Source organism: Gymnogyps californianus, chromosome 17, assembly GCF_018139145.2.
Source record: "Gymnogyps californianus isolate 813 chromosome 17, ASM1813914v2, whole genome shotgun sequence".
Lineage (NCBI taxonomy): Eukaryota > Metazoa > Chordata > Aves > Accipitriformes > Cathartidae > Gymnogyps > Gymnogyps californianus.
In genome coordinates, this window is record NC_059487.1 from 15966930 (window position 1) to 15992398 (window position 25469).

The window sequence follows — 25469 nt, forward strand, 5'->3', positions numbered from 1 at the left end:
TAATTCAGGGCCTTGCTCACATGCAAAATGAATAAAAACCGCCTCGGATGTCTGCGATAACACAAACCAAACCATCCACGCCCAGCCCCAGAAAAGCGGGCGAAGGTGGGGACGAGCGGAAGGAAGGAAGGACAGCGATCGGCTCAGGCGGCACGCATCCAGGCGAGGGAACACGGAGCGTTTGGAACCTGGCAAACCTCGGGGTTCATCTACCGTGACGGACAGAAACAGAACTTCAAAGGTGTAAGCGGTAACGGAATCCCCCCAACATTCCCCCGTTTCTGCCGTGACGCAGAAACCCCCGGTGTTTTGTATGTCAGGCAACGGCCCCCCGAACGAGAGGCTGCGGGCTCTACCCACTATGACTAGAAGCGATTCGGTGGTACTCACACGTACGCTGGCCACAATCGTCGTGCCTTTACACAGACCACCGCCTAAGCTTCACTTTTATGACGTGCAGTAACTCCAAGTCCTTACGAATCCAACCTGCAAGCACTGCAAACTGAGTAACCGGACCGGACTGTGCAAACGCTGTTCAAGCGTAAACCCACTCGAGCAAAGAGAGAAGACCTCGGGAGCAGAAGATTGCTTTTCCTTTTCAAACAGCACAGCTCTCCCACTTGTACTACCCACTTATTTATACAACAGGATCCTTCCACCATCTCCTTCACCAGTCATTCAACCTGACAGATCTTGTTTGGTTTTTCCTGCAGCTGAAAGGAAAAAAGCACAATTCTGGACACGCAAAACTCGCACCTTCTGCTTGTCTGGCTGAGAGTTCGTAGCAGTACTTTGAGCCAAATTTCATGTTTTTACCACCAAAGAAAAAAACAGCAGCAAGTACTAGGTGCACCCCTGTTGTATAAATATATACATATGTGCATATATACATACATACACACACATGATGTTGCAACCCAAAGCCTACAGCGGGGGTTTGGACCTTGCTCTGTGAGCTTACCAAGTCCCGCTTGGGAGAGTACAACGTGGTGAAAACTAGTATGAGGAAAAAACCCAATTCAGCGTGTTCTATCACACCTCTAGCGAGGAGCGCATCGACCACGTTTAGAACACCCCACGTACCAGCCTGCACAACTCCAAGTCATTCCAGAGACGGCCCCTTGCCCTCCTCGTTACTGTCGGGTTTCCCTTCCTTCCTCCGAAGGAAAGCTGGAGCAGGCAAAGCCCAGCTCCGGCCGGAGGGGCTGGGGACAAGGGGCAGCTCGCAGAATTCAAGTAGATGGTCAAAATTTTTGGAAGGGTATGACAAGCAACCACTGGCTGACTTCAAAAGTACGCCCACACGGCTGGCTGTGGGGGAAAGGGAGCAGAGAAGACAACAGCACTCGAGAATGAATGGCCATTTTATATAAGAGCTTCCTCTATACATGTACATATATATATAAAAAACCACCAGAAATTCCCAGCGTCTATCCTTTTAACAACAAAATCAGCTGTGCATGTAACGTTGGCATTTGATTTCCAAATGAAGGTTTTGTCTTCCAGATTTATGGCATTTGGCTTGTGCAAACGTCAAAGACAGACGGCTTCCCTCACACAGTTTCTTCTTGTAAAGAAAGCATCTTCTGGGAAGGAAACGGGAATTTCAGTCTTGCCGAGTCCCAGATAGCACGTAAGCCTCCCAACGCAGGACGTGGAGCAGACCACGGTTCTTGCAGGACTTGAACACTGACAAATTTCCTGCCACCTTGTTAGCTATCAGTTACATTTCTTTCAAGATATTTTAAGCAGTTGTTGGTGTAATGATACACTACAAACTAGATGATTTCCACTATAATACAGAGAAGCGGCATCAAATGATTAAGCATGTTAAGTTTATACCAACCTTACACTATAAACACTTGTACTGGGGGGGGGTTACGTTTCAGTGCTCTAAGATTAATGCGGATTTAAACAGCATCCAGAATTATTAACACGAGGCGGGGGCTGCAAAAGCCTCCCTGACCACCTTGCAAGAATCTCCTGTTCAACATGACGCCAATATCCAGTTGCATCGGGTAGGAAAACCTGCAGCACAAACGCATTTCCTAAATTATCTGGAAACGTCAAGAACACCGAAGGGCACCGGACAGACGAAGGGCACAAAGTAGTTGAGAAAAGCGGGTACCTCTCTCAAGCAGTGCATAGGGTACAAACGCTCCGATATAACCCCCCCAAAAGCACACTGGTGTCCCTCTATACCACACGACACAACCGCTTCATAGATGGGACAGGAATATCTTTTCAGTCAGGCTCCTGCCCTGGTTTTGAAGGGTTTTGAAATGAAGGGGTTTGAAAACTGTGCTCCCCCAACCACGGCACCGCTGCAGGACTCGGTATTTCTCGGTACCGTGCTCGAGCCTTCCTCCTCAGCAGGTGTTTCTGTTCAGATTGCAGGCTGTGCTCACCCAAACCTCAAACAGCATCACATTTTAAGAACACTATGAGCACTAATATCTAAAGCAGTTTAAAAATATTACAAATCTAAAAATAAGACTGAAAAGGTAACATGGCTCTAAAACATCACTGCGTGGAATCAGCAGAAATCGACACCCTATCAGACGCCACTGAGGTTTACATAAACAAATTTATATACAGATAAATATTAAAGGATTTCCTACAAACATCGCTAACAAAATGAAACTGGCATTTAAAGGGTGCAACGCCCCTTCATTCACTTCAAGTGAAGCGTACAACTGGTTGTACTACAGTGCGTTGGGGATTTCCCCATCCCCAGGGAGGACGGGCACCGCAGGTCCAGCACCACCTCCTTCGCCAGCAGCTCTGCGGCGGCCAGGAGGGATGGTACCTGAGCGCTCTCTGCAGCGAGGCAGTAGCTTTCCCTACTCACCCTAAGCTACGAACGGCTCTCCACGCAACACAGCTCGGGAATAAAGTCAGTGGTCCTTAACACCAGCCAGCGGAAGCTCTCCAGATCAGATACTCCTCCTCGTCAGGAGGAGCTACAAGTGCTAAGAAAGTTGGTGCTGAAGAGGTTCGATGAGCTAGATGGAGGTGGCTGAACTACTGAAACGGAGGTCTCAGGCAACTTGTAAAAGATGATACAACTTTTTAAGATACAAAACAAACAAACAAACAAAAAAAAAAGCAAAGCTCAAGTTTGAATTCTGGCAACACGCTCAACAGAGATCAACAGCGCTCAGGTTTAATTTTGGAAGGAAACATTCTGCATGTAAGCCAGGTAACGGGCTGCAGTGCCTGCAACGCTACTGCTACTGCAGTTCTGGCGGGGACACTGCAGCTCCATCCGCCCAAGCTCAGAACTGCTGGGTGATCTTCTGCACCAGGTTTTTAATCATTATTTCCAATACAGCTTTGCACTCACTAGGATTCAACTTGGCCATTTTGAAGTGCAACTCATGTTAGAGCCCAGGATACTCTTGTACCTTACCTACAAGAGCAGAAAAGAAGTGGGCATTAACCTACTTATTTTCCAATTACACAAGTTTTGTTTTAAAGAAGCAATGTTTAAATAGCTTTCTTATATAGTTCAAGAAGAACTACATTAATACACAATAATCTTAAATTCAGAGATTACAGAATAACACGGGTAAAGTTAAAACAGTTTCAAAACCCATGAATATTCATCTAAAAACGTGTTTTCCTGTCATTCTCTGTAACTGGGATCTCAGAGTAGTTTCCCTTGGAGCATCTAACATCATTCTGGCATGTAACAGCATACAGACTAATTTACTATTCACACACCACCCACGGACACAGCTGAAAGGAAAGCAGTCTCTCTCAAACTCATGCCTCGCTAAGCGAAGAACTAAACCAGCAAATTTATCCTGGATGTCATCTTTTCCCAAGCAGTGCGAAACACGGGTAACGGTATCGCCTCTAATCCTCATTTGCTGCCCACATTTCGGTTCCGCTGTCAGGAGCCTGCGGAGCAACTCCAGCTGCATTACACACCTCCCCGGAGCCACAACCTCCCGCCAGCCTTTCTAGTTCAGTAGAAGTAGCCCAGAGGGGTTAAGAAATAAGAGTATTATTCCAAATTAACACCGACAACCAGCCTCCAGCATCGGGGGTCACAGCTGCTCCGCAGTGGAGCAACAACCGAAACAACTGGCTCTGTGTCACCCATCTAGATGAACACGGGGACACGGAGTATGACAAACTACAGCACAAGGGAAACAGCCCTTTCCTCATTCTAATGAGTCACTCTGACCAACTATGCTCATTTACAAAGCCAAAAAAACCCCCCTAACACTTTATTTTTTTTTTTTTACCAAGAACATAATTTGCACAGATAAGGGCAATTTTAACCAGTGAGTTTTTAGGGGAGAAAGCCTGCAGATAACTCAAGCATAATCCAGCGTGCAATTCAACATCAAGAACAGGCTTCAGGCAAAATCCACAAGGACAGCCAATGGGACGTTATTTTTTTAAGCCTAAAAAATTGCTTTTCATTCCAAGGGGTCAAACAAAGACTTTAATTAAGTAAGGACCTCAAGCCAAATCATACACGACTGTCCTCAAGGCCACCCAAGAGACTTTTCCAGACAGAAAAAGTTAAAAGTATCTTCCGGTAAACCACCAAGTTTCAGGTCTCAAAGGACTATCGACGAGGAAGAAATGACTTAACAAGTGTGCTACTGAAATCTAGCCAGTTAATTAAAAGTAACATCTCTTCTTGAATTTCTGGGACCCGATGTGGTATCACAAGCATGCTTATTTGCAACAAGCTCACATGCAGGCAACCAGCATGTGCTTGTACCAACAGCTACAGGAAAGCCTGACTTTGCAAACATCCCTCACTTAGCATTGAGACTGCGTTAAGAACATTTTCTTCTACCCAGCATGTTTAACACGGTTTCACGTCAGATTTTACGTGCTCCGTCCTTTTCGGCTCATGCAAAGATAGCGTGAAAATATATTCAGAACGGTTCTCTGGCAGGAGAGTCCCCTTCCCTTTCTGGTGGTTTTCTTACAGACCGACAGTGCTTTACCCCGTTCAAAAGTAACACCTGGATCTTGTAAAAGAGCAGCAAACAGCAGGGGGAAGGCTGTAAATAGCCTCTCAACAGAAATAGGTGAAAAATGAAAAGGGGAGACGGGGGATACAAAGGACGGTAGAGGCATTGTGATATAAAACCATAAAGATCAAAATTAAAGAGGCTATAATTAACCGCTGAAAGTGCCAAGTGTAGGTTCTCTGGTAGCCATTCTAGATCCTGATTCTGTATCATCGAAAGCAGGATTATTAACAACAAAATGTACCAGCAATTCGGCAGCTGCCTAAAATGCTTTTTTAACAGTTAAATCTCAATAAACCACAGTTTCTAGAGCAGTATTCAAACATGATTTGGTTTCAAAATAGTACAGGAAACCTTTCAATGGTTTCCCCATAGTTGTTCTGAGGAAAAGAAAAACACTGGTGTAAACAAACCTAAATGCAAGACAATGTGCAAATTATACAATATAAACACAAAGAAAGGTGGTTTGTTCTCAAAAATCCATTTAAGTACTCCACAAAGATGTTCATGAGAAAATTAAAGGGCTAGTGTATTATAAAAGCTTTAAAAAAGACACGTAATACCCCATTTGCCTATTAAAATCTCAAATTATTAGAACAATTTTTTAAAAACTTTTTTTTTTTTTAAACATTTATGCAGTTGCCTACTGCCTGCATTTTACTCACTTGCCCAGTGAAAACCAATTAACCAGTTTCACTTTAAGATTCTCATGCATTCAAAAAAAGCTGCACTATTTGGTCTTCAGCATTTCAGGAAAAGGACTGAGCTCAAACCAAAACAGGATTGTGCTTGAAGTTAAAATCCCACCGCCACCACCAAATAAGCCCATTCACAGTTGGTTTTGTGGCAAACTACTGTTTGTGGTTACATTGTCACTGAGGATCGCCTTACACATAGAGAGCTGTTCATCAATTTACTGTTCAAAGACTGGAAACTCTCCCTTTTTATTTTTCAAGGTAGATTTATTTAAGCTGAAAACCAGCATTAGAGAGAACTCCAGCTCTGCAGGACTGGCATTTTTTGGTTCTTGGCTTTGTAAACTTGCTTAGGTAACAACGCAGGAATAGAAGGAGGAATAAAAGAATTGGTTTGTTGCACTCAAATGAAAATCATGAACTTTTAAAGGTCTTCGACAGCTCAGCTGTACGGAAGAACGGTGGCTTCTGTGAAACTTTTTAAACCTCATTTTTAGGCCAGTACCACTGCTTAAAATGCAGAATGTCTCCATCACACTTATATTGTGACCACTCAATACATTACACCACAGACATTTAACATAACTCCATACATGCTATAAAAAAAAACGGGGGGAGGGGAAAGAAAGGAAACAAATAAGACCGTAGCTAAACTGCTTTAAATACTGCATGCTACAGCACTTCACGTATCATCAAGATACGACACTGAAAGGTGACAAAAGGCTGAAGGGATTACAAAATATTTTCGGCAGGTTGGAAAGCTGCCTTCTTACTGTGGCAGAATTATTCCCCCTCCCCATTCTCTACTTCTAATGTTCATGAATCTAGTGTTGAGTTGGCCATGAATTTTTTTTATCCATTCTAATTACAGTGTTTCCTTAACTTAATTAAATCCATCAGTGTGGTAGCTGGGGTGAGAGTCGGCTGTGAGCTGGGTTGTCTCTGTGGCTGATGCTGGCTGTATCACAATAGGTGCGTCTGAGGCCTCTGAAAAGCGAAGACAAAAGGCTTAGCACACCAAGGGAAAAAAAACAGCATCGTATGTTTTGGTAAGGATAAGTTACATCTCCCTACAGCACTTCGATAACACAATTTTACACTCCTCTAAGAGCATGATGTTAATTTACTGTTTTTCAGTCTGCACACAATGCCATTCGACTCAAGTCTATATGCGGAACATTTATGTTTCCTTCTTCACGTAACAACAGCTGATCCTTGCCCACCATTCAGCAATGCCCATTAAAAACATGATCAGAGCATACACAAGGCTCTACAATTTTTTAAATGATCGGTCTAATTCTACAGAAATAGCATTATATCTTCCTAAACAGTATCAGATATAGCTACTAGGGTAGCAGTCCCACTTCCTTTGTGCCTGACGCAGTTAACAAAGCTGCCTTGACACCCCCCATCCTTTGGGGTAAAAGAGCCCCCTTGTACAACCACGCGTGTCTGGCTGGTATGTTACTCCAGCGACGCGGGAAGGAAGCTAAAAGATGGTGACCTGCTGCTCTGAAGCTGACCCCAGGTTCAATAAAGACCCTCCAGGAGTTTTCAGCAACTAAATCTCCAGTGTTGGCATTACCCACATTAATTCTTGCGCCACGAGTAATTCCCTCACCACCATCTACAATCCGAGACCCGGGCTGATCTCTACAAAGCAAGCACTGCTCCTCAACCAGCACACTAAGCGCTCGGTCAGAGACTGACGGTCATTCTAGAAATCTCAACAGCGTTTTTACCTACCCCTTTCATCTGACTGCAACTGTGCCTCCAAGTCCTCTGGAGAGACGTAGTATTCCTGCTCTTCACCTTCAGGAGGTTTAGGTTTACACTTCCCACAGCAACAATTACAGCAGCAGCACAGACAGCAACAGCAATAGCAGCCTGTGATGAGCCCGCAGAACACAAACAAGGCCTGCAGAGGACAGAAGACAAAGAAATATTCATAACCTGTGCCTACCACGCCGTGACCACTGAGTTTGTGAGACTCAGATACAGAAACCAGAGACCAAAAATACAGCAATGTAGAGACAGGACTTACTAGCTACAGTTTTATACTTCATCACCAAGATATATTTAAAAATATGTGCAAAACTGGCTACGGCTCTCAACATTTTACACTGAGGGAAATACTGCCAACCTGGTCTACTTGACGAATTCCTACAATTTAAGTGGACCACTCTGCTACATCTGGAAGAAGATGCAGGTCTAAGAAGTGTATCTGTATTAAAATCCAGAGGTACGATAGTTTAGGACAGATTGTAGCTTGCATAAATAACCCTGGAAAAGATTTACGCTAGCTAGTTGACGCACAGGTCGCGATGCACCTACAGCAGGGACAATGACCTACCCAAGGCTGTAGGCACGGCTGCAAAGCTCACCATACTGAAGTTCGGGGCGCTGAGGTTAGATGCTACCAATACGGGAGCAAGGCTACCCGAAGCTAGCCAAGTCTGCCGGGTGCTTATCACAGTGACAACAGGCAAAATTAAAATTTTCATATAGGTCACTGTGTAATTGTTCGAAAAAATAATTTTAAAAATAGCAAACCAGCACGGTGATATTCCTATTCTCTTACTGCAGGGGAATCAAGATGGAGACAATGCTGGCAAAGGGCAGAAAAATGAACCCATGAAATGAAATGCCAAAATGAGGCATTCCAAACTAGGAAAAGGTTTTAATCAATCAGCCATAAAGCACCGTGAACAACGTCACGTCACTAAGTAAGTTGGTGCAGTTATGGTTTCATACTTCAGTTTCATAGTCACGCTGTCTTTTACTTACTACTTTCTGTGCAAGCAGACTGCAATCACATGAACTCCAAAATGCAAAAGCCTGAACAATTTCAGTATGAGAAATGTGTAATGTGCAATGTAGAGGTTTTTCACACTTTTGAGTAAATGTGGTGATCTTAAAATGTAATACTTAAAAAGATAGAAGCATATTATGCTTAAAAATGATTCGAGTCCAGTAAAATATAGTAATTCCTTGGTACTGGCAGAAGACTCCTACAAGGCATCTATACAATAATTGTTACATCTACTGCATGCATGCAACACTTTCAAACAGCTTTTTGCGTGCATTTGTGAGGAAACATTGGCTTGCCGCCTAATTTTGGTATACTGGTGATACTCTCTCTGCTGCACAAGAAACAAGGATGGGCAAGGGAACAAATAACCTGGAGTCTCTCAAATCAGAGAAGAGCTGAAGAAATGACATTTGTTCAGGGAAGCCTCTGAGTAAGTTTGTAAGCATACTTCTAAACAGCATCTCCTGTGTGAGCTCAAGTTCACAGCCAGGACTCGTTTTGCAAAATCATTTAGCAGATATTACCAAAGAGAACACCCCCCAAATCCTCATCACTTTTAAATCCACTAGAAGGGTCCAAGCTTCTCTTAGTAAGCTAAGTCTTGCTTATTAGGCCTGTATCACTGAAAGATAATAGAAAAATACTTCTGAACTAGAGATTGCAACACAGTAAGAGAAGGTTAATTACCAGGTGTCAGAAATTCAGCAATTTCCAAAAGTAAAACCAAATACAATTATCAAATGAAGCTCTTTAAGAGTTTTAAATGCCAATCCAGAATAACTTCTCTTTGCACTTTTATTTACCTTTGCCCACCAGCTGGATAGCACAAAGTATGTGTTCACATTTTCTTCACCAAACTGCTCTGCTACATACAGACCCAGAGAACCATACTTATCATAAATGTTTCGCTTTGTGGCATCGGTCAATATTGCGTGTGCATTATTGATCTCTTTAAATTTTTCTGCTGCCTCCGGATTATCAGGGTTTTTATCAGGATGATATTTCAATGCCAGTTTCCTGCAGAAAGAAAAAAGAGATCATGACAGATTAAAAACTGGGATTTGGGTTCCTGCTTTTTGATTTATTTTTTTTTAATTCCGTAGCCTGTCACTCAAGGGAGACTTTCAAGTTCCAGTTGGTTTCCTTCATCTGTGATTCAACTTCCCTGATGATTCTTCCTTAGATGATAACAAAAGGCTGCAGCAGTGTCTAGTTTAGCTCACAGGATTGACTTCAGACTGTTGGATTTGGCCCTCAGAAATCCAATGGGAAAAAAGAGAGACATTGAAGAAAAGTAGTACTCTTTTTTTACCCCTCAGCTCCAGCAATTTCCACCAGTAAGTTTTGCTCCTGCTAAAGCAAAGACCAAGCTAACAGAAAAAAAGACACACCACAAGTCTAAGATATAGTACCAAAGACAAAACAAAAGCAAGCTGCCACAGCTAATCTGCAGTGTCTGAACACAAAAATAGAATAGACAATCACTTGTGGTTGGTTAATTCACCAACTCCTCTGCAGGAACAAAGTACTTTTCAGTTCAAGGCTTCCTAGAACAGAAAACACTTCAGAGTTTCGAGATATCAGGAAATCACAACGTACCTCCCCTAATCATGCTAGATCTCTTACAACTAAATGACAGCAGTTTACAGTCCCTGGAGGTCTCTGAACATAGCACAAAAAAAAAAATCAGATTAAACATTGATAAATTTGCTACTTCTGACATGGCCCAGGCTATTTATAGAAATCAGCAGAAATAACTGGCCAAACACCTCCTTATAAACAGAAAAAATGTGCTCCCAAGTAGAAAAATGATACAGAACTGTATGCTAACAGTTCTCCTCCACCAAAAAAGGTACTTGTCCTCCTACAGAAAATTACCATGAAGTCCCATATTTGAGAAATGCACTAGAAACCTGCAGACGTTTACACATCAGCTTTGCAGTGAGGAAATGTTTAGACAAACATAAAACAAAGACTTGTGCAAGCACACATGTGGATGTGCATGCAAATATCATCACAGCATTCAAACAATAAATTGAGTGTGCACTTGAAACAATCAAACTGTAAATGATGCTGCTCAGGTAAGTAACGTCCACGGCTGCCACTGATGCCGTAGTGTCAGTGAGGACTGAAAATAACAATTTTTATAATTAGAGGGAAATTATACAAACCTGGAAAGGGCTTCATTTCCCATTTCCTACATGTACACCAACCCCATAGCCCACAGGCCAGCAAAGGATGTTCAAATGGAATGAAAACGAGGTGGTTAAGTGCCCTTTTTGTAAAGGAGCAGCAGAGGAAACAAGATTAGATGAAGGTTCAGGTAAGTATGACGTGGCTACATTTCACCCTAGGATCTAGTTGGGCCATTTCTCCAAAGGAAAAACTATTGCAGTTTTTCCACCAAGAAGGTAAAGTTATTTTCCAGTTGCTAAGGCTTGAAGATTACTGATTGAAACATCCACTTAAAGGTTTTAGGAAGACACAGCTAATTTTTGACAATCTGTGGACCCAGTTTATACTTCACCATGTAGTTGCCATCAGTATTAAGATGTAACTTTGAAAGGGAAAAAGTTTTGGTAAATGTTGAAGACTAAAAGAAAACAACTTCGAAAAAGAGTATCCTCATGTAAAGATTACTACTGACCCCTAGTGTAATGTTAAATACATTGCCACTTGTCAAATAGTCTACAAGACCGTAGTTCATGCTTAAGGTGAAGAAGCAATTGCATTTAAGCAGATTTTGGAGGAATGTGGGAAGGGAGGATGTTACAGGACTCTTTGTTGTTGTTGTTGTTGTTTTTATTTGGTCAATATGAAACCATTTCATGTGTCTAACTCTTTAAGAAAAGAAATACAGAAAAAAATCCTCTTCTAAAATAGTAACTTCACATAGAATAAGAAATTTTGAATGGATTTTTAGGAAAAAAGTCATTGTGATACTCAGTTTTCATCCTTATTTGCATCTTTAATCTATACCTTTATGTGCCAGAACTGGAAGTGATGGACAAAAGGGCAGTACTGCACATCTGTGCTCCCTGTAAGCCAGACACAAGGCTACACTGTCTTAAAACTCCGTTCAACTTTAGATAAAGACGTTTCAGAATGATACTCCGTATTTAAGAATTTAACTTACTGAAGATAAGATGTAAAAATTTAACAGCACTTATATACAAAGCCTAGGCATGTTTTCACACTAATTTTTGCAAGAAACAACCATGTTTTCACCTGGTTTTCTTACATGTTTTTCTTGCAAAAGGTTTTAAATAAACCAACTCCAGCCTATACATAAATAGGCCATCTGTGGAACACTTAATTAAAGCTATTTGTGCTATTGGGCAACAGGCATAGAACTTGAACCTTTACCTGTATGACTTTTTGATATCATCTGAAGTGGCATTTTTGTCCAAGCCCAGCACGTGGTATAATGATTCTCCAGAGGTAGAGAGCGAACGTTGCCTCTGGTCTGCCATCTTGAAGTAACCTGAAGAGAGAACTGGCCCCTGCCAAAAAAAGATTATGGAATGCTTAAACAAAGAACAACACAGACCTCATTAATCATATCATCCTTAAAACCAGAGTTTGCGCGTGAAAATTCATCTTTTATAAGGTTTAAATGTGATTTGAAAAGAAAAGGCTCTTAACATGTGTGGAAGTTAAAAAGTTACAAAACTCAGTGAATTATCAGCGAAAACAACCATTACATTTTCAGCACACCACCAGGCACCCCAGAATCACTGCTGTATATACTCAACTTTTCTTTCCAAAAACTAAACATCAACACCTGAGGTATAGCTATAGATATGTACTACATAACACATCCCTAAAGCTAATTCATCTTCTTTCTTAGTCTTAATATTATTTATTTGTGATAATACCTATAAAAACAACTTGACAACAGAGAGGTTGCTATTATGTTGAGGCTGCCTTTTTGCACCACACTTGCATAGGGGTAAGTGATTTCATTTGCGTTTTCAATTGCAGACATTCTGTTACATTAAGGAAAAAAACCCAAAACCAAGCCTCCACGCACCTCCCAAAACCCCAGCCTCCCATCTTATCACAGACACCAGGTCGAGCAGAATCCTTTAAACAAAATCCAGTTTGACTAGGCCTGTGCATCCCACTATGAAAGAGGGAACACCTGCCCACTTAGAGAGGAGGAGATCTCCCCTCTCTTCATTTAAAGTCATGGATCAAACATTTAACATGTTTTCTAGTTAAAATCATGCTACTTGAACGTGGATTAACCTCCCACTCCAAATTCAAATGTGAAAGACCCCAGAGGTCTCCCCTGTGCCATGCCACGGACGGATACGGTTATGTCCTCTAACATGCCGAGGAGATTAGCATTTACCATTCTTTAGCTGCAGAACTGCAGCAAGGATGAGCATCGAAGAGAAGACTATTGGCTATTTTTGGATTATGTCATTACAGTTAGCCTACACCAGATTATGTAGTCTTTGAAAAAGATATTTAAAGCACCAGACTCTTCTAATTTAACCCTTTATCTTATATAACAAAGTTAATAACTTCAGCTTTTAAAAGGCTACCTGAAAGAAATGCTCTCAGACGTCGCATCTTGCACTGCCTGGTTCTTGCTATGACCTCATACTGTTGACAGGCTTCACAGAAAACACAGTTCTGTTTGTACCAACACATGAGTATCGTCATGCCTGTACACGTGTGACTAGGTGGCAAGGATGTGGATATAGACATTACAACTTTCTTGTTCATCTCGGAGCCTACTGTTAACTACTCTTCCACATTTGGCCCCTCCAACTTTACATTAGTTTAACACTGGGCACTACGTCCAGTTTCTTTGACTGGAATACACCGGCTAAACTAGCAAACTCTCATCTAATTTCCTTCAAGAAGTCTTTGGCAGCTCTGGTAAGTTTAATTAAAAGCTACCTAATACGGAAGCTATAAATTATTATTAGTAATAATAAAAGGTCTAAACTCTAGTGCTTTGGTTAAGAATTCAAAATATACCCCAAATCTGGAAGGTGAGTATGTGGGCAGGGAGAGAAAATCTTTTCTTTTCAAGGATACTGTTCAGCTACCAAAAGCTTTCTGTATGACAGGAAAATTATTGAGTGCTGCAAGACACAATACAACTGATTCATTTATTTGGGCACAATCTAATTCAGTGAAAGGAAAAAAAAAAAAATTTTTTTTTTTTCAGGAAAGAAATCCCACCTCCAGGAATACAGCAGGCACAACCCTCCACGACAGCCTTTTCCCATCGCAGCTATGGGTCAACCTGGCCACAGCCTCCCAGCCCCCTCCACCCAACCGGTCCCACTGCTGAGGTCAAAGACTGATGATCCTGACGTCTATCTGGTAATCTAGCTAATCGCACAGGCCTGCTCTCACCACCGCTGCCCCGGCTCCCCTGCGCAGCTTCTCCTGCTCTCCGACCACGACCACCACCGCATCCTCGCAGCCCTCCCAGGAAACTCTCCTGCAGCTCTATCACGCCGGTGACCTGTCAGCAGCATCCAGCCAAGGGGAGCGTGTCTATCGCTACTGCTCTTTGCCAGGGACCTGTGGGATTAATCCGAAGTCGGGGGCCAGGGGGAGAAAAAAAACCCCAAACATCCTGGTTGAGATTGTACATGTTAATTTAGCTCTTCCAAAGGTATTGCTTCAAACTGGAGCTTCAAGGGCATTATGAACATTTTGTGTTGTTTAAAGTCTGTAGCTCTACTTAGGGGTAACAAGCTTCCTTTAAAATCAATCCAACATGCCCTTGGTGCACTGATGCAGCAGATCACAGCTATACACTATGTTCTGCTTAAGAAAATCTCTACTCTTAAATTAGGGCCAATTTGTTTAATAAAAATGAATTCAATTTGACCCAGGCGATGTCTATCAGCCTGCAGGCTGCCTGTCATGAATAAAGACAGGCATAGGAATAAAATTCCACGCTGCTGCAGTCTTTAATCGCTTCAATCTGAACAGCTCAGGGTATCTGGAGTTCCGTGTAATGGGGTGTCTGTTTTTCAAAACTGGTAAGAAACGGACACGTTGGCCTTGGCAGGAGAGCGGAGGACAAGGTGGTAATGGGAATTCATCTGGGAAGCTTGTTATTTAAGGGAACAGAAGAGTATTATTACTAGGAACGCAACCTTTGGCTTTTCAAATATGAAACAGACAATAAAGGTGCAAGTTATTTAAGTTCTGAGTACTTCATAAACCAGGATATTATCTATCCTACTGTTTTTACAAGTGGCTCTAATTCACAATACTCAAAGCTGCTCTGTATCTTTAAAAAAGTGTTGTATTCAGCAGCAACAAGCCATCTGCTACATATTCTAACCAAGCAGGATGCCCTGAAGAGGTTTCTCTCAGAAGGCTCTGAAGAAAGGTAATCCCCTGGATTAAACAGCACAGTTTTTAACCATCTGTGTACCAGAATATCCTGTGTTAGTCAGCTTTACCAGAAAATGCAACCGTTTTCAGCATGACCAGGTAAGTATAATTGGTACCACTTTGCTGAAAAGACTTAGATTACACCTGATAGGTTATATGGAATCCAGCCTTAACATTTTAAATACATCAGTGGTAAACTGAACCTTAGAAAGACTAATTTTCTTTTTAGCTTCCCAAAAGAATCCTATCAATTTCCATGAAACTGGTGATATCTTAGTTTCTGCCAGGTCTGCTGATCCTTTTATAAGTTGTATTTAACTCATTAAAATGGCAAACTATTATTACAGCCAAGAAAAATGAATAGTTCTCTGTCAGTTTAGGGAATTAAATACTCGCAGAACATCCCAATGAATGCCAGCACCAAAAAGGATGACAGCAGATCAGGTGGGCAGAAGCAAGGAGGGAGGACTAAAACTTCATCTGATCCCACCGCAAGATGCTGCAAAGAATTTAACTGGAAGGGGGCAGCGAGGGGGGATCAACTTTTCCAAGAAAACGTGCTTAGCTGTGTGGCAGGACGGAGGGTGGAGGTTACTGACGCTGCTCACGCAGGGAGCAGATGCTCGTAACAACACTGAATCGCAGGAGTCAGATCCCTGCTAGAAAGAACCGCCTTGTAGCAACAAAGGGATGGAGGGCTAATTCGATGGACGGTATCAACAATATTTCAGTGTCGTTAGCATCTGAAAGCAGGCTAACAGCGGTACTTTTCATTTCACTTCAAGGCTGAAGCATTAAGTATTTATTCATGAACAAACCTCTGGAAACTGTAAAGTACCAAGTTGCCTAAAATATCACTTTTCACATTTCCAATTAATTCTGTACATTTTCCCACATAAGTCACAAAGGCACAGCCGCTCACTTGAATTTCCTCACTGGAGGAAAAACTGCTTTTGAAAGGAGTTGTGGCTGTTCAGCTCCACTGATAAAAATCAGAAGGGGCAGAGGAAACCAAACAATGTTAACTTTAAAAACACTACTACAGCAGGACAATGGGGTACAATCTTCACCAGAATTTTAATTTTCTTAATACCTGTATATTCATAAGTTTAAGTTACTGAAAAAGAAAAAAAAAATATCACACCATGAACACATGCGCCAATCCACAGACCTTTAAATACGTGTTCACAACAATTTTAGTGAAGTGTCTATCTTCAATGTAGGGAATCTGACTGTCAACAGTTGTTCCAAAAAGTGAAATCCTGCTGTAACAGACAAAATCCACCACCTCCTGACATGGTAAATGATACTTACCCACTAGACATAGGATAATGGAAGGTCATTAACCTTAATGGATACTCTCTATCCAAATTGCACGTTTGCAAATGAATTTGGTTGAAACCAGAAGAACAAAACAGCTTCCCAGTCTTTCCATACATCGCCAGTAACACAAAGAATAGAGAAATCCCCAAAAGGGACAAATAAGAAACTAGAGGAATGAGAAAGACAAGCTCAAAGCCATGCTGGAAGTGCTGGACAGGAAAAGAAGAGGTAGGCTGCTGTCCTAGCACGGCCCAACACCACCGAGGCACCAACCCTGCAAGAGTCTTTAATACAAACTATCTGTAACGTTGTCAAGCCCTCTGCAGTGACAGTTTTAAGAGCATATTAGCAGATGATTAAAGAGCCTAGCTTGGAATTGATGTTTTGCCAGCTCTTACAAAAATTATGTCTGGTTGATGCTTTATTATACAACTTTAGGAAGCACTAGAGTATTTTAGGAAAGATTTGTATTCCACAAAGTATTTCTGGTTACTGACTACGTGGTAAAATATAATGTCAGTTAAATTTAAGATTACTAGCTTTTCAAAGATTTCCAGTGCAGAAAATTAACTACAGGTGTTAATCTTAAACTAAATTATTCTGTCTCAACCAGTATTTACTAGTAAAAGTCTAAATAAAAACACGAAGCCAGAAAACACTTTAGTAAATATTGATTTATCACAAAAAACAAAATAGCACCACTGGCCTCCGCATCCTGTCCATCTGTCTCAGATTCATTTAGAGTCGTTCTCACAATCTGGTATTTTTCTAGGGTGAAAAAAATCATTTTTAAAGGGGAGAGGAGAAAAACACACACAAGAATGTATTATCAAGAAAAATACGAGGTGTTTTAAGCTTGGCTTGATGAGGCATTAGAGGTTCCTATAAGAAACTTCAAACTTTGTTTCCTCGGCATTATTTTGCATTTAAATGAGTGGATTTTTTTTTAGCTACAAGAAATAAAAAAATACAGCACTTACCTGGTATCTAGTTCGAATATTCTAAGGTAAGTGGTAACAGCCTCCACACACCTCTAAAACTGAAACTCCTAAAGACAAAACAGAAGCAAATCAATTGTTCACTAACTCATATGTTGAGGGCTCACTGCAAAGTTATCATCCCATTATTTTATTGTAACTATCCTTCGTAATATGCTAAAGGCAAGATGGAAGTGAAATAACAGAAGTGTAACCTTCTATACTTATACAGAATTTTCACTTAAAGCAGGTAAGTATTGAAGCCACCAGTAATGTGGAGGCATGCTGCAGTCTGGATGCATTTAATAGGCACATACCTTCCTACAACACAGTCAGCTGGCATCAGAGAAGACATTTTAAAGGCTGCATTTAAGTATTTTCATTATGCTTTCACTCAAACGCTGCCTTGATGTGAAAGTCCAGAATAAACAGAAGTGTTTTTACTGTGCAAAATATTTTATACTACAGCAAGTCTCCACAATGTAAATACTTATCTTTAGAATTGATTAACCGTCAAAGTAAGTTAACAAATATTTTAAAGTATAGATTCAAGGGCTCTATGCTTTTATCTGTAGCTTGAGCTTCTTTTCCCAAACCTTTTACAATGTGAAAGACACACACTTATCTAAAATAAAGATACCAGTCACACAGAAACTCTAATGACCATTATCTGCTTAAGACTTTAGACTTTCTCAACTTAGGCATTTGTGAAATATCTGTACTAATGTCCTGGTTTCAGCTGCGATAGAGTTAATTTTCTTCTTAGTAGCTGGCACAGTGTGTTTTGGATTTAGTGTGAGAATGATGTTGATAACACACTGATGTTTTAATTGTTGCTCAGTAGCACTTATCTTAAGTTAAGGGTTTTCAGTTTCCCATGCTCTGCCAGCAAGCAGGTGAGCAAGAAGCTGGGAGGGAGCATGGCCAGGGCAGCTGACCCCAACTAGCCAAAGGGATATTCCATACCATGGAACGTCATGCCCAGTATATAAACCGGGGGGAGCTGGCCGGGAGGGGTGGATCGCTGCTGGGGCATCGGTCAGCAGGTGGTGAGCAATTGCATTGGGCATCACTAGTTTTTTTCCTTTCTTTTTCCCTCTCCTTTTTTTTGTTATATTCCTTTTCATTACAACTATTATATTTCATCATTATTATTATTGTTAGTATTATATTTTACTTTAGTTATTAAACCATTCTTATCTCAACCCACGAGTTTTACCTTCTTTCCCAATTTGCCTCCCCATCCCACCGGGAGCGGGGTGGGGGGAGCAAGGGAGCGGCTGTGTGGTGCTTAGCTGCTGGCTGGGGTTAAACCATGACAACTTAACACAAGAGAAGCGTGTTTTTCAAGTCTTGATAATCTGTAATGTTGTTAGAGAGAGACTGCAAAAGAAGCTTAGCTAACACAGCGGACTGCAAGCTCCGGCACACGAACAGCAGGCACGCAGCCTGTTGTGCCACCCTGCAAGGGAGCAGTCAAGCACGGGCACAGGGCAAGGCGAACCACAGCAGAGTAAGACTCTGCAACAGCGCAGAGAGGTTTAGTGGTGTTCAGATTCCAGATGCCTTCCTGACAAATAAACGTAATTTTTTTTTATTTCAATAGAAACCCCGTATTGTCTGTACGGCACCTTTCTTCACAAGTTATTAACAGCACTGCCACTAAGATGACGGAGATGTGCAAGCGCATGGAGTAGCTGAATGCCACTATGCCATTTCTAATGACACTCTACCTGGCATAAAAATTGGTTCCTGTACTTAAACTGTAGAGCAATACCAGCTCTTTTTGCCAGGACAAATTTCCATCAAGAAAACCACAGTTTTATCCCATGCACATTCCTTCATCCTGAAGCAGATTACCCAAAGAAGAAACAAGTCTCACTTCGGCATACAAGCAGGAAGAGAACCTGAGATGACCCAGCAACACAAACCCCTTCTTTCAGCGGTCAAGGCGAAGTCAGACAGATTGCTGTGGATCACCAATCACATGAAAATAAGACAATGAATGGGCAAGAGGAGCCTGGGAAATGCTAGATGATGCTATGGAAAAATTTAGGGAAAAATCACTGCAACAGATTAAAATATCTTTCCGATTAAGCAGGTACAGGATACATCTAACCCATGTCATTAGTCACAAAGTCACTTATGAATTAGATTACCAAACAATAAACTTCATGAGTGGGACTTCAGAGCAGCTTTTACCCAGCAAGTCATCGCTTAATCATCATCCAAACCCTTTCAACAGATTCCAAAGAACAAGCTCTGAATGCACTTGAGAAATAAACTCCCCATTCAATTAAAAAGTATGCCTTTCACGAACTTGAAGGTTTTGGTGTGGCAAACAGAGATGTTGGGAATACACCCAGTAAGCTGTCAACATTACTGACCACAGAATTTGTTTTATGCAATCTGTAAGAAGCTGCTTCATCTTAGCAGCATATCCATAAATGAGTAAGAATGAACCAAACAACAAGAAAATAATCAGCCTACTGTTGATGGATCTATTTAGTTCATTTAATAGATACCGTCAAAGGACTCTTCCTGAAAAATGAAAGGCAGGGAGTGCACAAGCTTGTCACAGTTTAACCCCAGCCGGCAACTAAGCACCACGCAGCCGCTCGCTCACTCCCCCCACCCAGTGGGATGGGGAGAGAATTAAAAAAAAAAAAAAAAAAGTAAAACTCTTGGGTTGAGATAAAGACAGTTTAATAGGACAGAAAGGAAGAAAATAATAATGGTAATAATAATAATAAAATTAAAATAATAATACTAAAAGAATTAGCATATACAAACCAAGTGATGCACAACGCAATTGCTCACCACTGGCCGACCGATGCCCAGTCAGCTCCCGAGCAGCGATCCCCCCTACCAGCCAACTCCCCCAGTTTATATACTGGGCATGACATCATATGGTATGGAATATCCCTTTGGCCAGTTGGGGTCAGCTGTCCTGGCTGTGCTCCCTCCCAGCTTCTTGTGCCCCTCCAGCCTTCTTGCTGCCTGGCCATGAGAAGCTGAAAAATCCTTGACTTAGTATAAACACTACTTAGCAACAACTAAAACCATCAGTGTGTTATCAACATTATTCTCATATTAAATCCAAAACATAACACTATACCAGCTGCTAGGAAGAAAATTAACTCTATCCCAGCTGAAACCAGGACAAAGCTACAGGCAGAATTTAAACTTTCCCACTCAAAGTGTGTGCAATATTAAAGGCCAGACTACCTCTCAGATGCAAAATGTCCTATTTTGTGAACCTACAAAAGCTTCCAGGTTCCCTGACCACCGCTTCCTACATTACAAAGTAATCAACAAGAGAACATTTTCAAAGCGATCTTTAGAAAGCTGCGGATGGTTAACAGGGTTAGCAACTAGAGTTATGGCCCAGGCTCTTAGGACAGTGGGGACTAGAACAGACTTACTCAGATGAACGAGTCCACCAGTTTTGCCTGTGGTCACTGGAAATCTTTTCTTTCAATCTCCAGCTAGCAGATGCACAGTAATTTTTTTTTCCTAAATAAGCTCTGCCTTCATACCTAGGTGAAGACCATCTTTAAATTTACCACTAATTCTGTTTCAGTCAGCAACCTAAGCTTCAGAAATGTTGACAGTCAAACTGAAGAACAGCTACAGTATGCTCAATTTATGGAGGTACACAGCTGGAAATCTGTGAGTGAAACAGGGGAAGAAAGCAAAGTCCAAATGTACTTTGGAGATTTGATTATACTTGCTTGCCTTTGACAAAATGAGCTATCCCGCTAAAGTCAGCATTTGGCATATAATGAAGTAAACGAAAATACAAGGATGTGTGGATAGAAGCTTCAAATGATTCAAATACAAGATTCTGGCCCAGGCCTCATCAAAACTCCATCAGAAGAAAAGTCTTTATTTTTTACAGCATACATACATAATACCTAGCCATGTACAGAACTCAGAATATATAGAAGAGTATTTTTATCTTAATATAGATGCAAGCAGCAGTATTTTCTTTAGTCTCTCAGCTATGCCAGTACAAAGTTTCACTAACAGCAGAAAGCCTGATTTACAGCTGGAAATAACCAAAGACCACCAAAATAAATTCCAAAGGAAGCTACTACTAATAAAAAAATCGAAGTACATGAGAAACCCATGCCAGCTATTTCGCATCACCCCTTCCTTACCGCATCCTCTCTTGCGCGCTCCCTGCCAGCACGGCAGCCATCCGCAGCACGCCTTTCTGGGGTTTTGCTCGCTTGGTTTCTGTTGCAATTGGCAATTCTAATTTAGTGACTCAGGGATGTTTTGATCTACCCATCCAATCTCATTATTCAGCAGGCCAGATCCACTGACCCAGAGCTCTACATAATACCCTGCTTGTAATTACTTGTAAATATCTCCCCTCCTTATTACACGATATTCACAACACAAACAAAAGGAGAGAAAATGGAAGGACAGATGCCAGAAAAGAAACAGAAGCGTTTAAAAATCAAGATTAATGGTTGTTACCCCGTTTCAAAAACCACAAAAATTCAAAGAAAAGGAGTCTGGGGAAGGGAATAAGTAATTGTTTCAGAGGCAGAGAATACATATATAAGCATGAAAATCAGAAGAAAGGAGTAAAGAATGATGAAGATAACAAAAGCAAGCAAAGCTACACGAATGCAAACTAAATTCAGCAACACATTAAAATTGTGATAAGTTTTGTAACACAAATGAAGAAATACGCTTAGGAAGTTTGCCTGTTCGTTCAACCATTTTGCTCATACCAAAACCAGCTCTTCTAGCCTCATCTGTCCTGCAAATTTGAATCCGATTTATCTAATACTATATTTTCCCTATATACTGCAACCATAAATAGCGCTCAGTACCTTTTCTTCCTCTAACCAAGAGATATATGCTACTTTTCCTTACAGAAATCAGACATGTTCTCAGATCTATTCTTTTTGATAAAAAGCACATCTGTTTCTTCTGTCTACCCTAACCTCCTCTGACAGACGCAGGAGAACCATTTTTATTTAACAGTTCTATTAACAGAATTGTCATCAACCTGCTCCGTATGTTGTTCACAAAAAGAGGTAAGTATCTTTAGGATACCTTGCTTGATAATCCACCTCCATCATGTACATGAGCTGTGTCATAGTTACCAAGTATTTAAAGAAATAATGCTGCAATTAAAGCAAATAAAATTTAAAAAAATCTAAAAAAATCAATAGACAAAACAGAAACTCCCAAGTCTTTACTTTCACATCCTTACTTGCTCCTATCACTTGCAAAATGAATCAGTATTGGAAAAATCATGTGACAAGGCTGAAGGCAAAGCAAACCAGCTAATAAGTGCACTCAGAAGACTACTACTATTTTAAAGTACTCTTCATTAACATTCTCCTAGTGTCTTGAAATAGTAATTTTTAAACCTATTAATTGAAGCACTAACATTTACTATTTCATTAAAGCATCCAAGAGTGAGTGTTTTGGTGTTGCTTATATTTTTTTATATCACAGCACAAAAGCCTTTTAGCTAAATTTTGCTATTCAGTTTGTAGCCTTTTGCTAAAGGTCATGTGAGAAATTTTATATCCATAAAAACATTCTGTTTTAACATATAAACCCTGATGTAAAGCTAACCTAGTACCCAGGGAATTAATTCAAATGCATACATCTTTCTCCCAGAAAAAGAGAACCTTACTATGGCCAAATTCATTTGCCTTGGGAACAGAAGATAGGTCTCCAACACTGAAAGACTGCGATGCTAAAATCTTCATTAAATTTTCTTAAGTATGAGGGTTTTTTTTAAAAACAGCAACACAGAGCTTTTAAATAAATGAAATCTGGGACAGCACAACTTCTCTGCTAAATCCAAGTCTAAATTGATGTAACATCCGTCATTAACAACTGAAAGAGATGTTACACTGAAACTTGTGACAAACTTAACTACAGTGATACAAGTGTTGTTTCTCTAATAAGCTTAGCAGATTAAAATTTAGCCATTTAAGTCTGATTGACCAACCTGTTATAAAGACTTGTGACCTTGTACCCTATACAAGAGTAAGATTCAAACCTACTAAAGAAGGTTTTCCATATTGGGGGGGGGGGAAAGTAAAGTATTAGATTCACATTTTCTATCCTCTCTCCTCAACTAAAAGAATTACTCTTTAAAACCCTGGGTTTCTTAGCGGATTCCCTACTTAGGATTTCATTGCTCCTATTTAATGCTTCAGCAAAATTAAATTATTGTTTATGGCATTACAGTAGTTTATATGGCAGAGCGCAAGTGTCACAAACTGCATACAGCTACAAAAAAACCCTACATCTGCTTACTCAGCTATTTAAAAGTTCATGAAAAAACAGTGGTTCTGTTTGCTTGCCTCATTATTACTCTTAATTCTTTCTCTATATAAATCCACGAATTGCTGTAACTACTCGTAGCATGCCAGTGCACTAGAACAGATCAGAAAACCCACAACATTCACTACTGTGGGTAGAGTGATACTGATGCCACTCATTTCTTCTAGAGAAGAAATATCTTAAACTTCTTCAAAAGCATCAATGCAGAGGTAAAACTCCGTTTGTGCCAGGTGCATTGAATAAACTGTACCAATTAAAAAATCACATTGCTAATTATTATAGCAATATAGTCAAAGCATTAAACCTTTAAAATATAGAAAAAGTCTTGGAACAAACAGATGGGTTTACTCACATAAAAATGGGATTTATACTATTATGTCACACCCGTAGGTAAGACAACTAAAGGCTTTTAAACAGCAATAAAAGAAAAAACATCTATTGTCTCATGTGACAACACGTTCAGCAAAATTGGATCAATTGTCAAAACGTGCTCACCCACCTCTCGACAGCCTGCTCCGAATGCTTCGCCACTTTCGGTAGGTTAGGACGAGTCCTCCGTTGCATGAAGCAGTAACTGTACAAGAAACATACAAAAAAGCAAAACTTTAGCAACAGGTTAAGGAGACAACGCTGATCTAAGCAGCACCCTGTTACAGCACAGGCAGTTTTTGCCTGGTCAAAAAGAAGGAACAAAGTGAGGTTACAGAGTAGATCGAAAAAAGCCATATAAGCATTCCGAGAGGCAAAAGAAATGACGCAATGATCTTCCCAGACCTGAACACATCTTTCAAATCACAAGTTGGTCGGCAAAGGGAAAGAAAAAGAGATTTATCAGAAATTAATCTGGAAGGGCAGGGCAGGGGAAGATTACCCTCTGTACTCATCTACAGTAGCAGGAGATGGAGGGGGAAAAAAAAAAATAAAGTTCCTATCTTCTTTTGCTATCAATTGCGGAGGCAGATGAAAAGGTAAATAAAGGTTCTCCCCCCCCCCAAATTTAAATAAAGTAAAAGTATGGTTTTACAAACTGCAAAACGTAGACCAAAATTATTTCACAACTAATTTGTTATTGGAATTGTTTTGTTGTCAAATAAACACTCCTGGCAGTTTCAATCATGAACAGTTTTTGTTAATGACTTTGAAATGAATAGTTTATTTTAATGGGTAAAAAAGCAAAAATGAAGACCAGGTTGTACCAACAGCAGAAGGTAATTCACATATCTTCAACCTGATCCAAAATGATCAGGTCTGGTGCTTCCCTTTGAGAAATTTTACCTCCATTTTCAGGTTATTAAACTCTGCCATTCAGTTCTTTAATAGTTCTCTTCCCTCACCAAGCACACAAGTCTTCCTCTTAAAAAGTTATGAATAAAGAAGCAAAACAAGCAGAACTGAACAGCAGAATTTATAAAGCCAAGTTTCCAGAAACAACCACCCACCAAGCCACCTAGCTCAGGAAAAGAAAAGCTAAAAGGCCTTTATACGACCACCAGGAATCCAATGCAATTGTCTCTGTAACGTCAGAGCCTTTCTTTCTACTTCACAGGGTAATTAGTTTTTAGTAACCTACAAGATTTTACTCTAAAAAATTAAGCTTATTTATTTAATAATACAGGCAGAAAAGAAACTTTTTCCCCAATTTACTTCTACCTCATGTATCTGATCAGGTCCTCCCAGCCTAAGAAGATGCGTAATTATTCAAGCAACACTTGTATCCGCTCAGTAAGACTTTAGTTCCAAAGATTTTTATCTTTTGCAAAGTTTAAAAACTAAGCATATCTAAAAATCCCTTCTCCTAATTGCTCAACCGTATTTCCCCAGTTTTTGTGGAGAGCGGGGAGGAGACTTCACTATTTCATTATTTCACTTCCTCACAGAAACTGCCAGAGAAAAGAACATTTTAATTTCCTCCTGTAAAAACCGAAAACATAGGCTTCTAACGTACATTTAAAGA

At 40.6% G+C, this 25469-nt stretch overlaps 1 protein-coding gene across 2 annotated transcripts in view; it reads right to left on the minus strand.

Moving 5' to 3' along the window:
• Positions 1-1346: 1346 nt before the first annotated feature.
• Positions 1347-25469, minus strand: part of DNAJC5 (DnaJ heat shock protein family (Hsp40) member C5) — a 35404-nt gene continuing 11281 nt past the window's right edge. For both annotated transcript variants that reach the window (XM_050907093.1, XM_050907092.1), the window contains 6 exons: positions 24015-24089; positions 17192-17259; positions 11877-12013; positions 9314-9527; positions 7445-7616; positions 1347-6685 (listed from right to left, as the gene is read on the minus strand). In XM_050907093.1, coding sequence (XP_050763050.1) covers positions 6582-6685; positions 7445-7616; positions 9314-9527; positions 11877-11983 — 597 coding nt within the window. In that variant the 5' untranslated portion in view covers positions 11984-12013; positions 17192-17259; positions 24015-24089 and the 3' untranslated portion in view covers positions 1347-6581. The remainder of the gene's footprint in view (positions 6686-7444; positions 7617-9313; positions 9528-11876; positions 12014-17191; positions 17260-24014; positions 24090-25469) is intronic.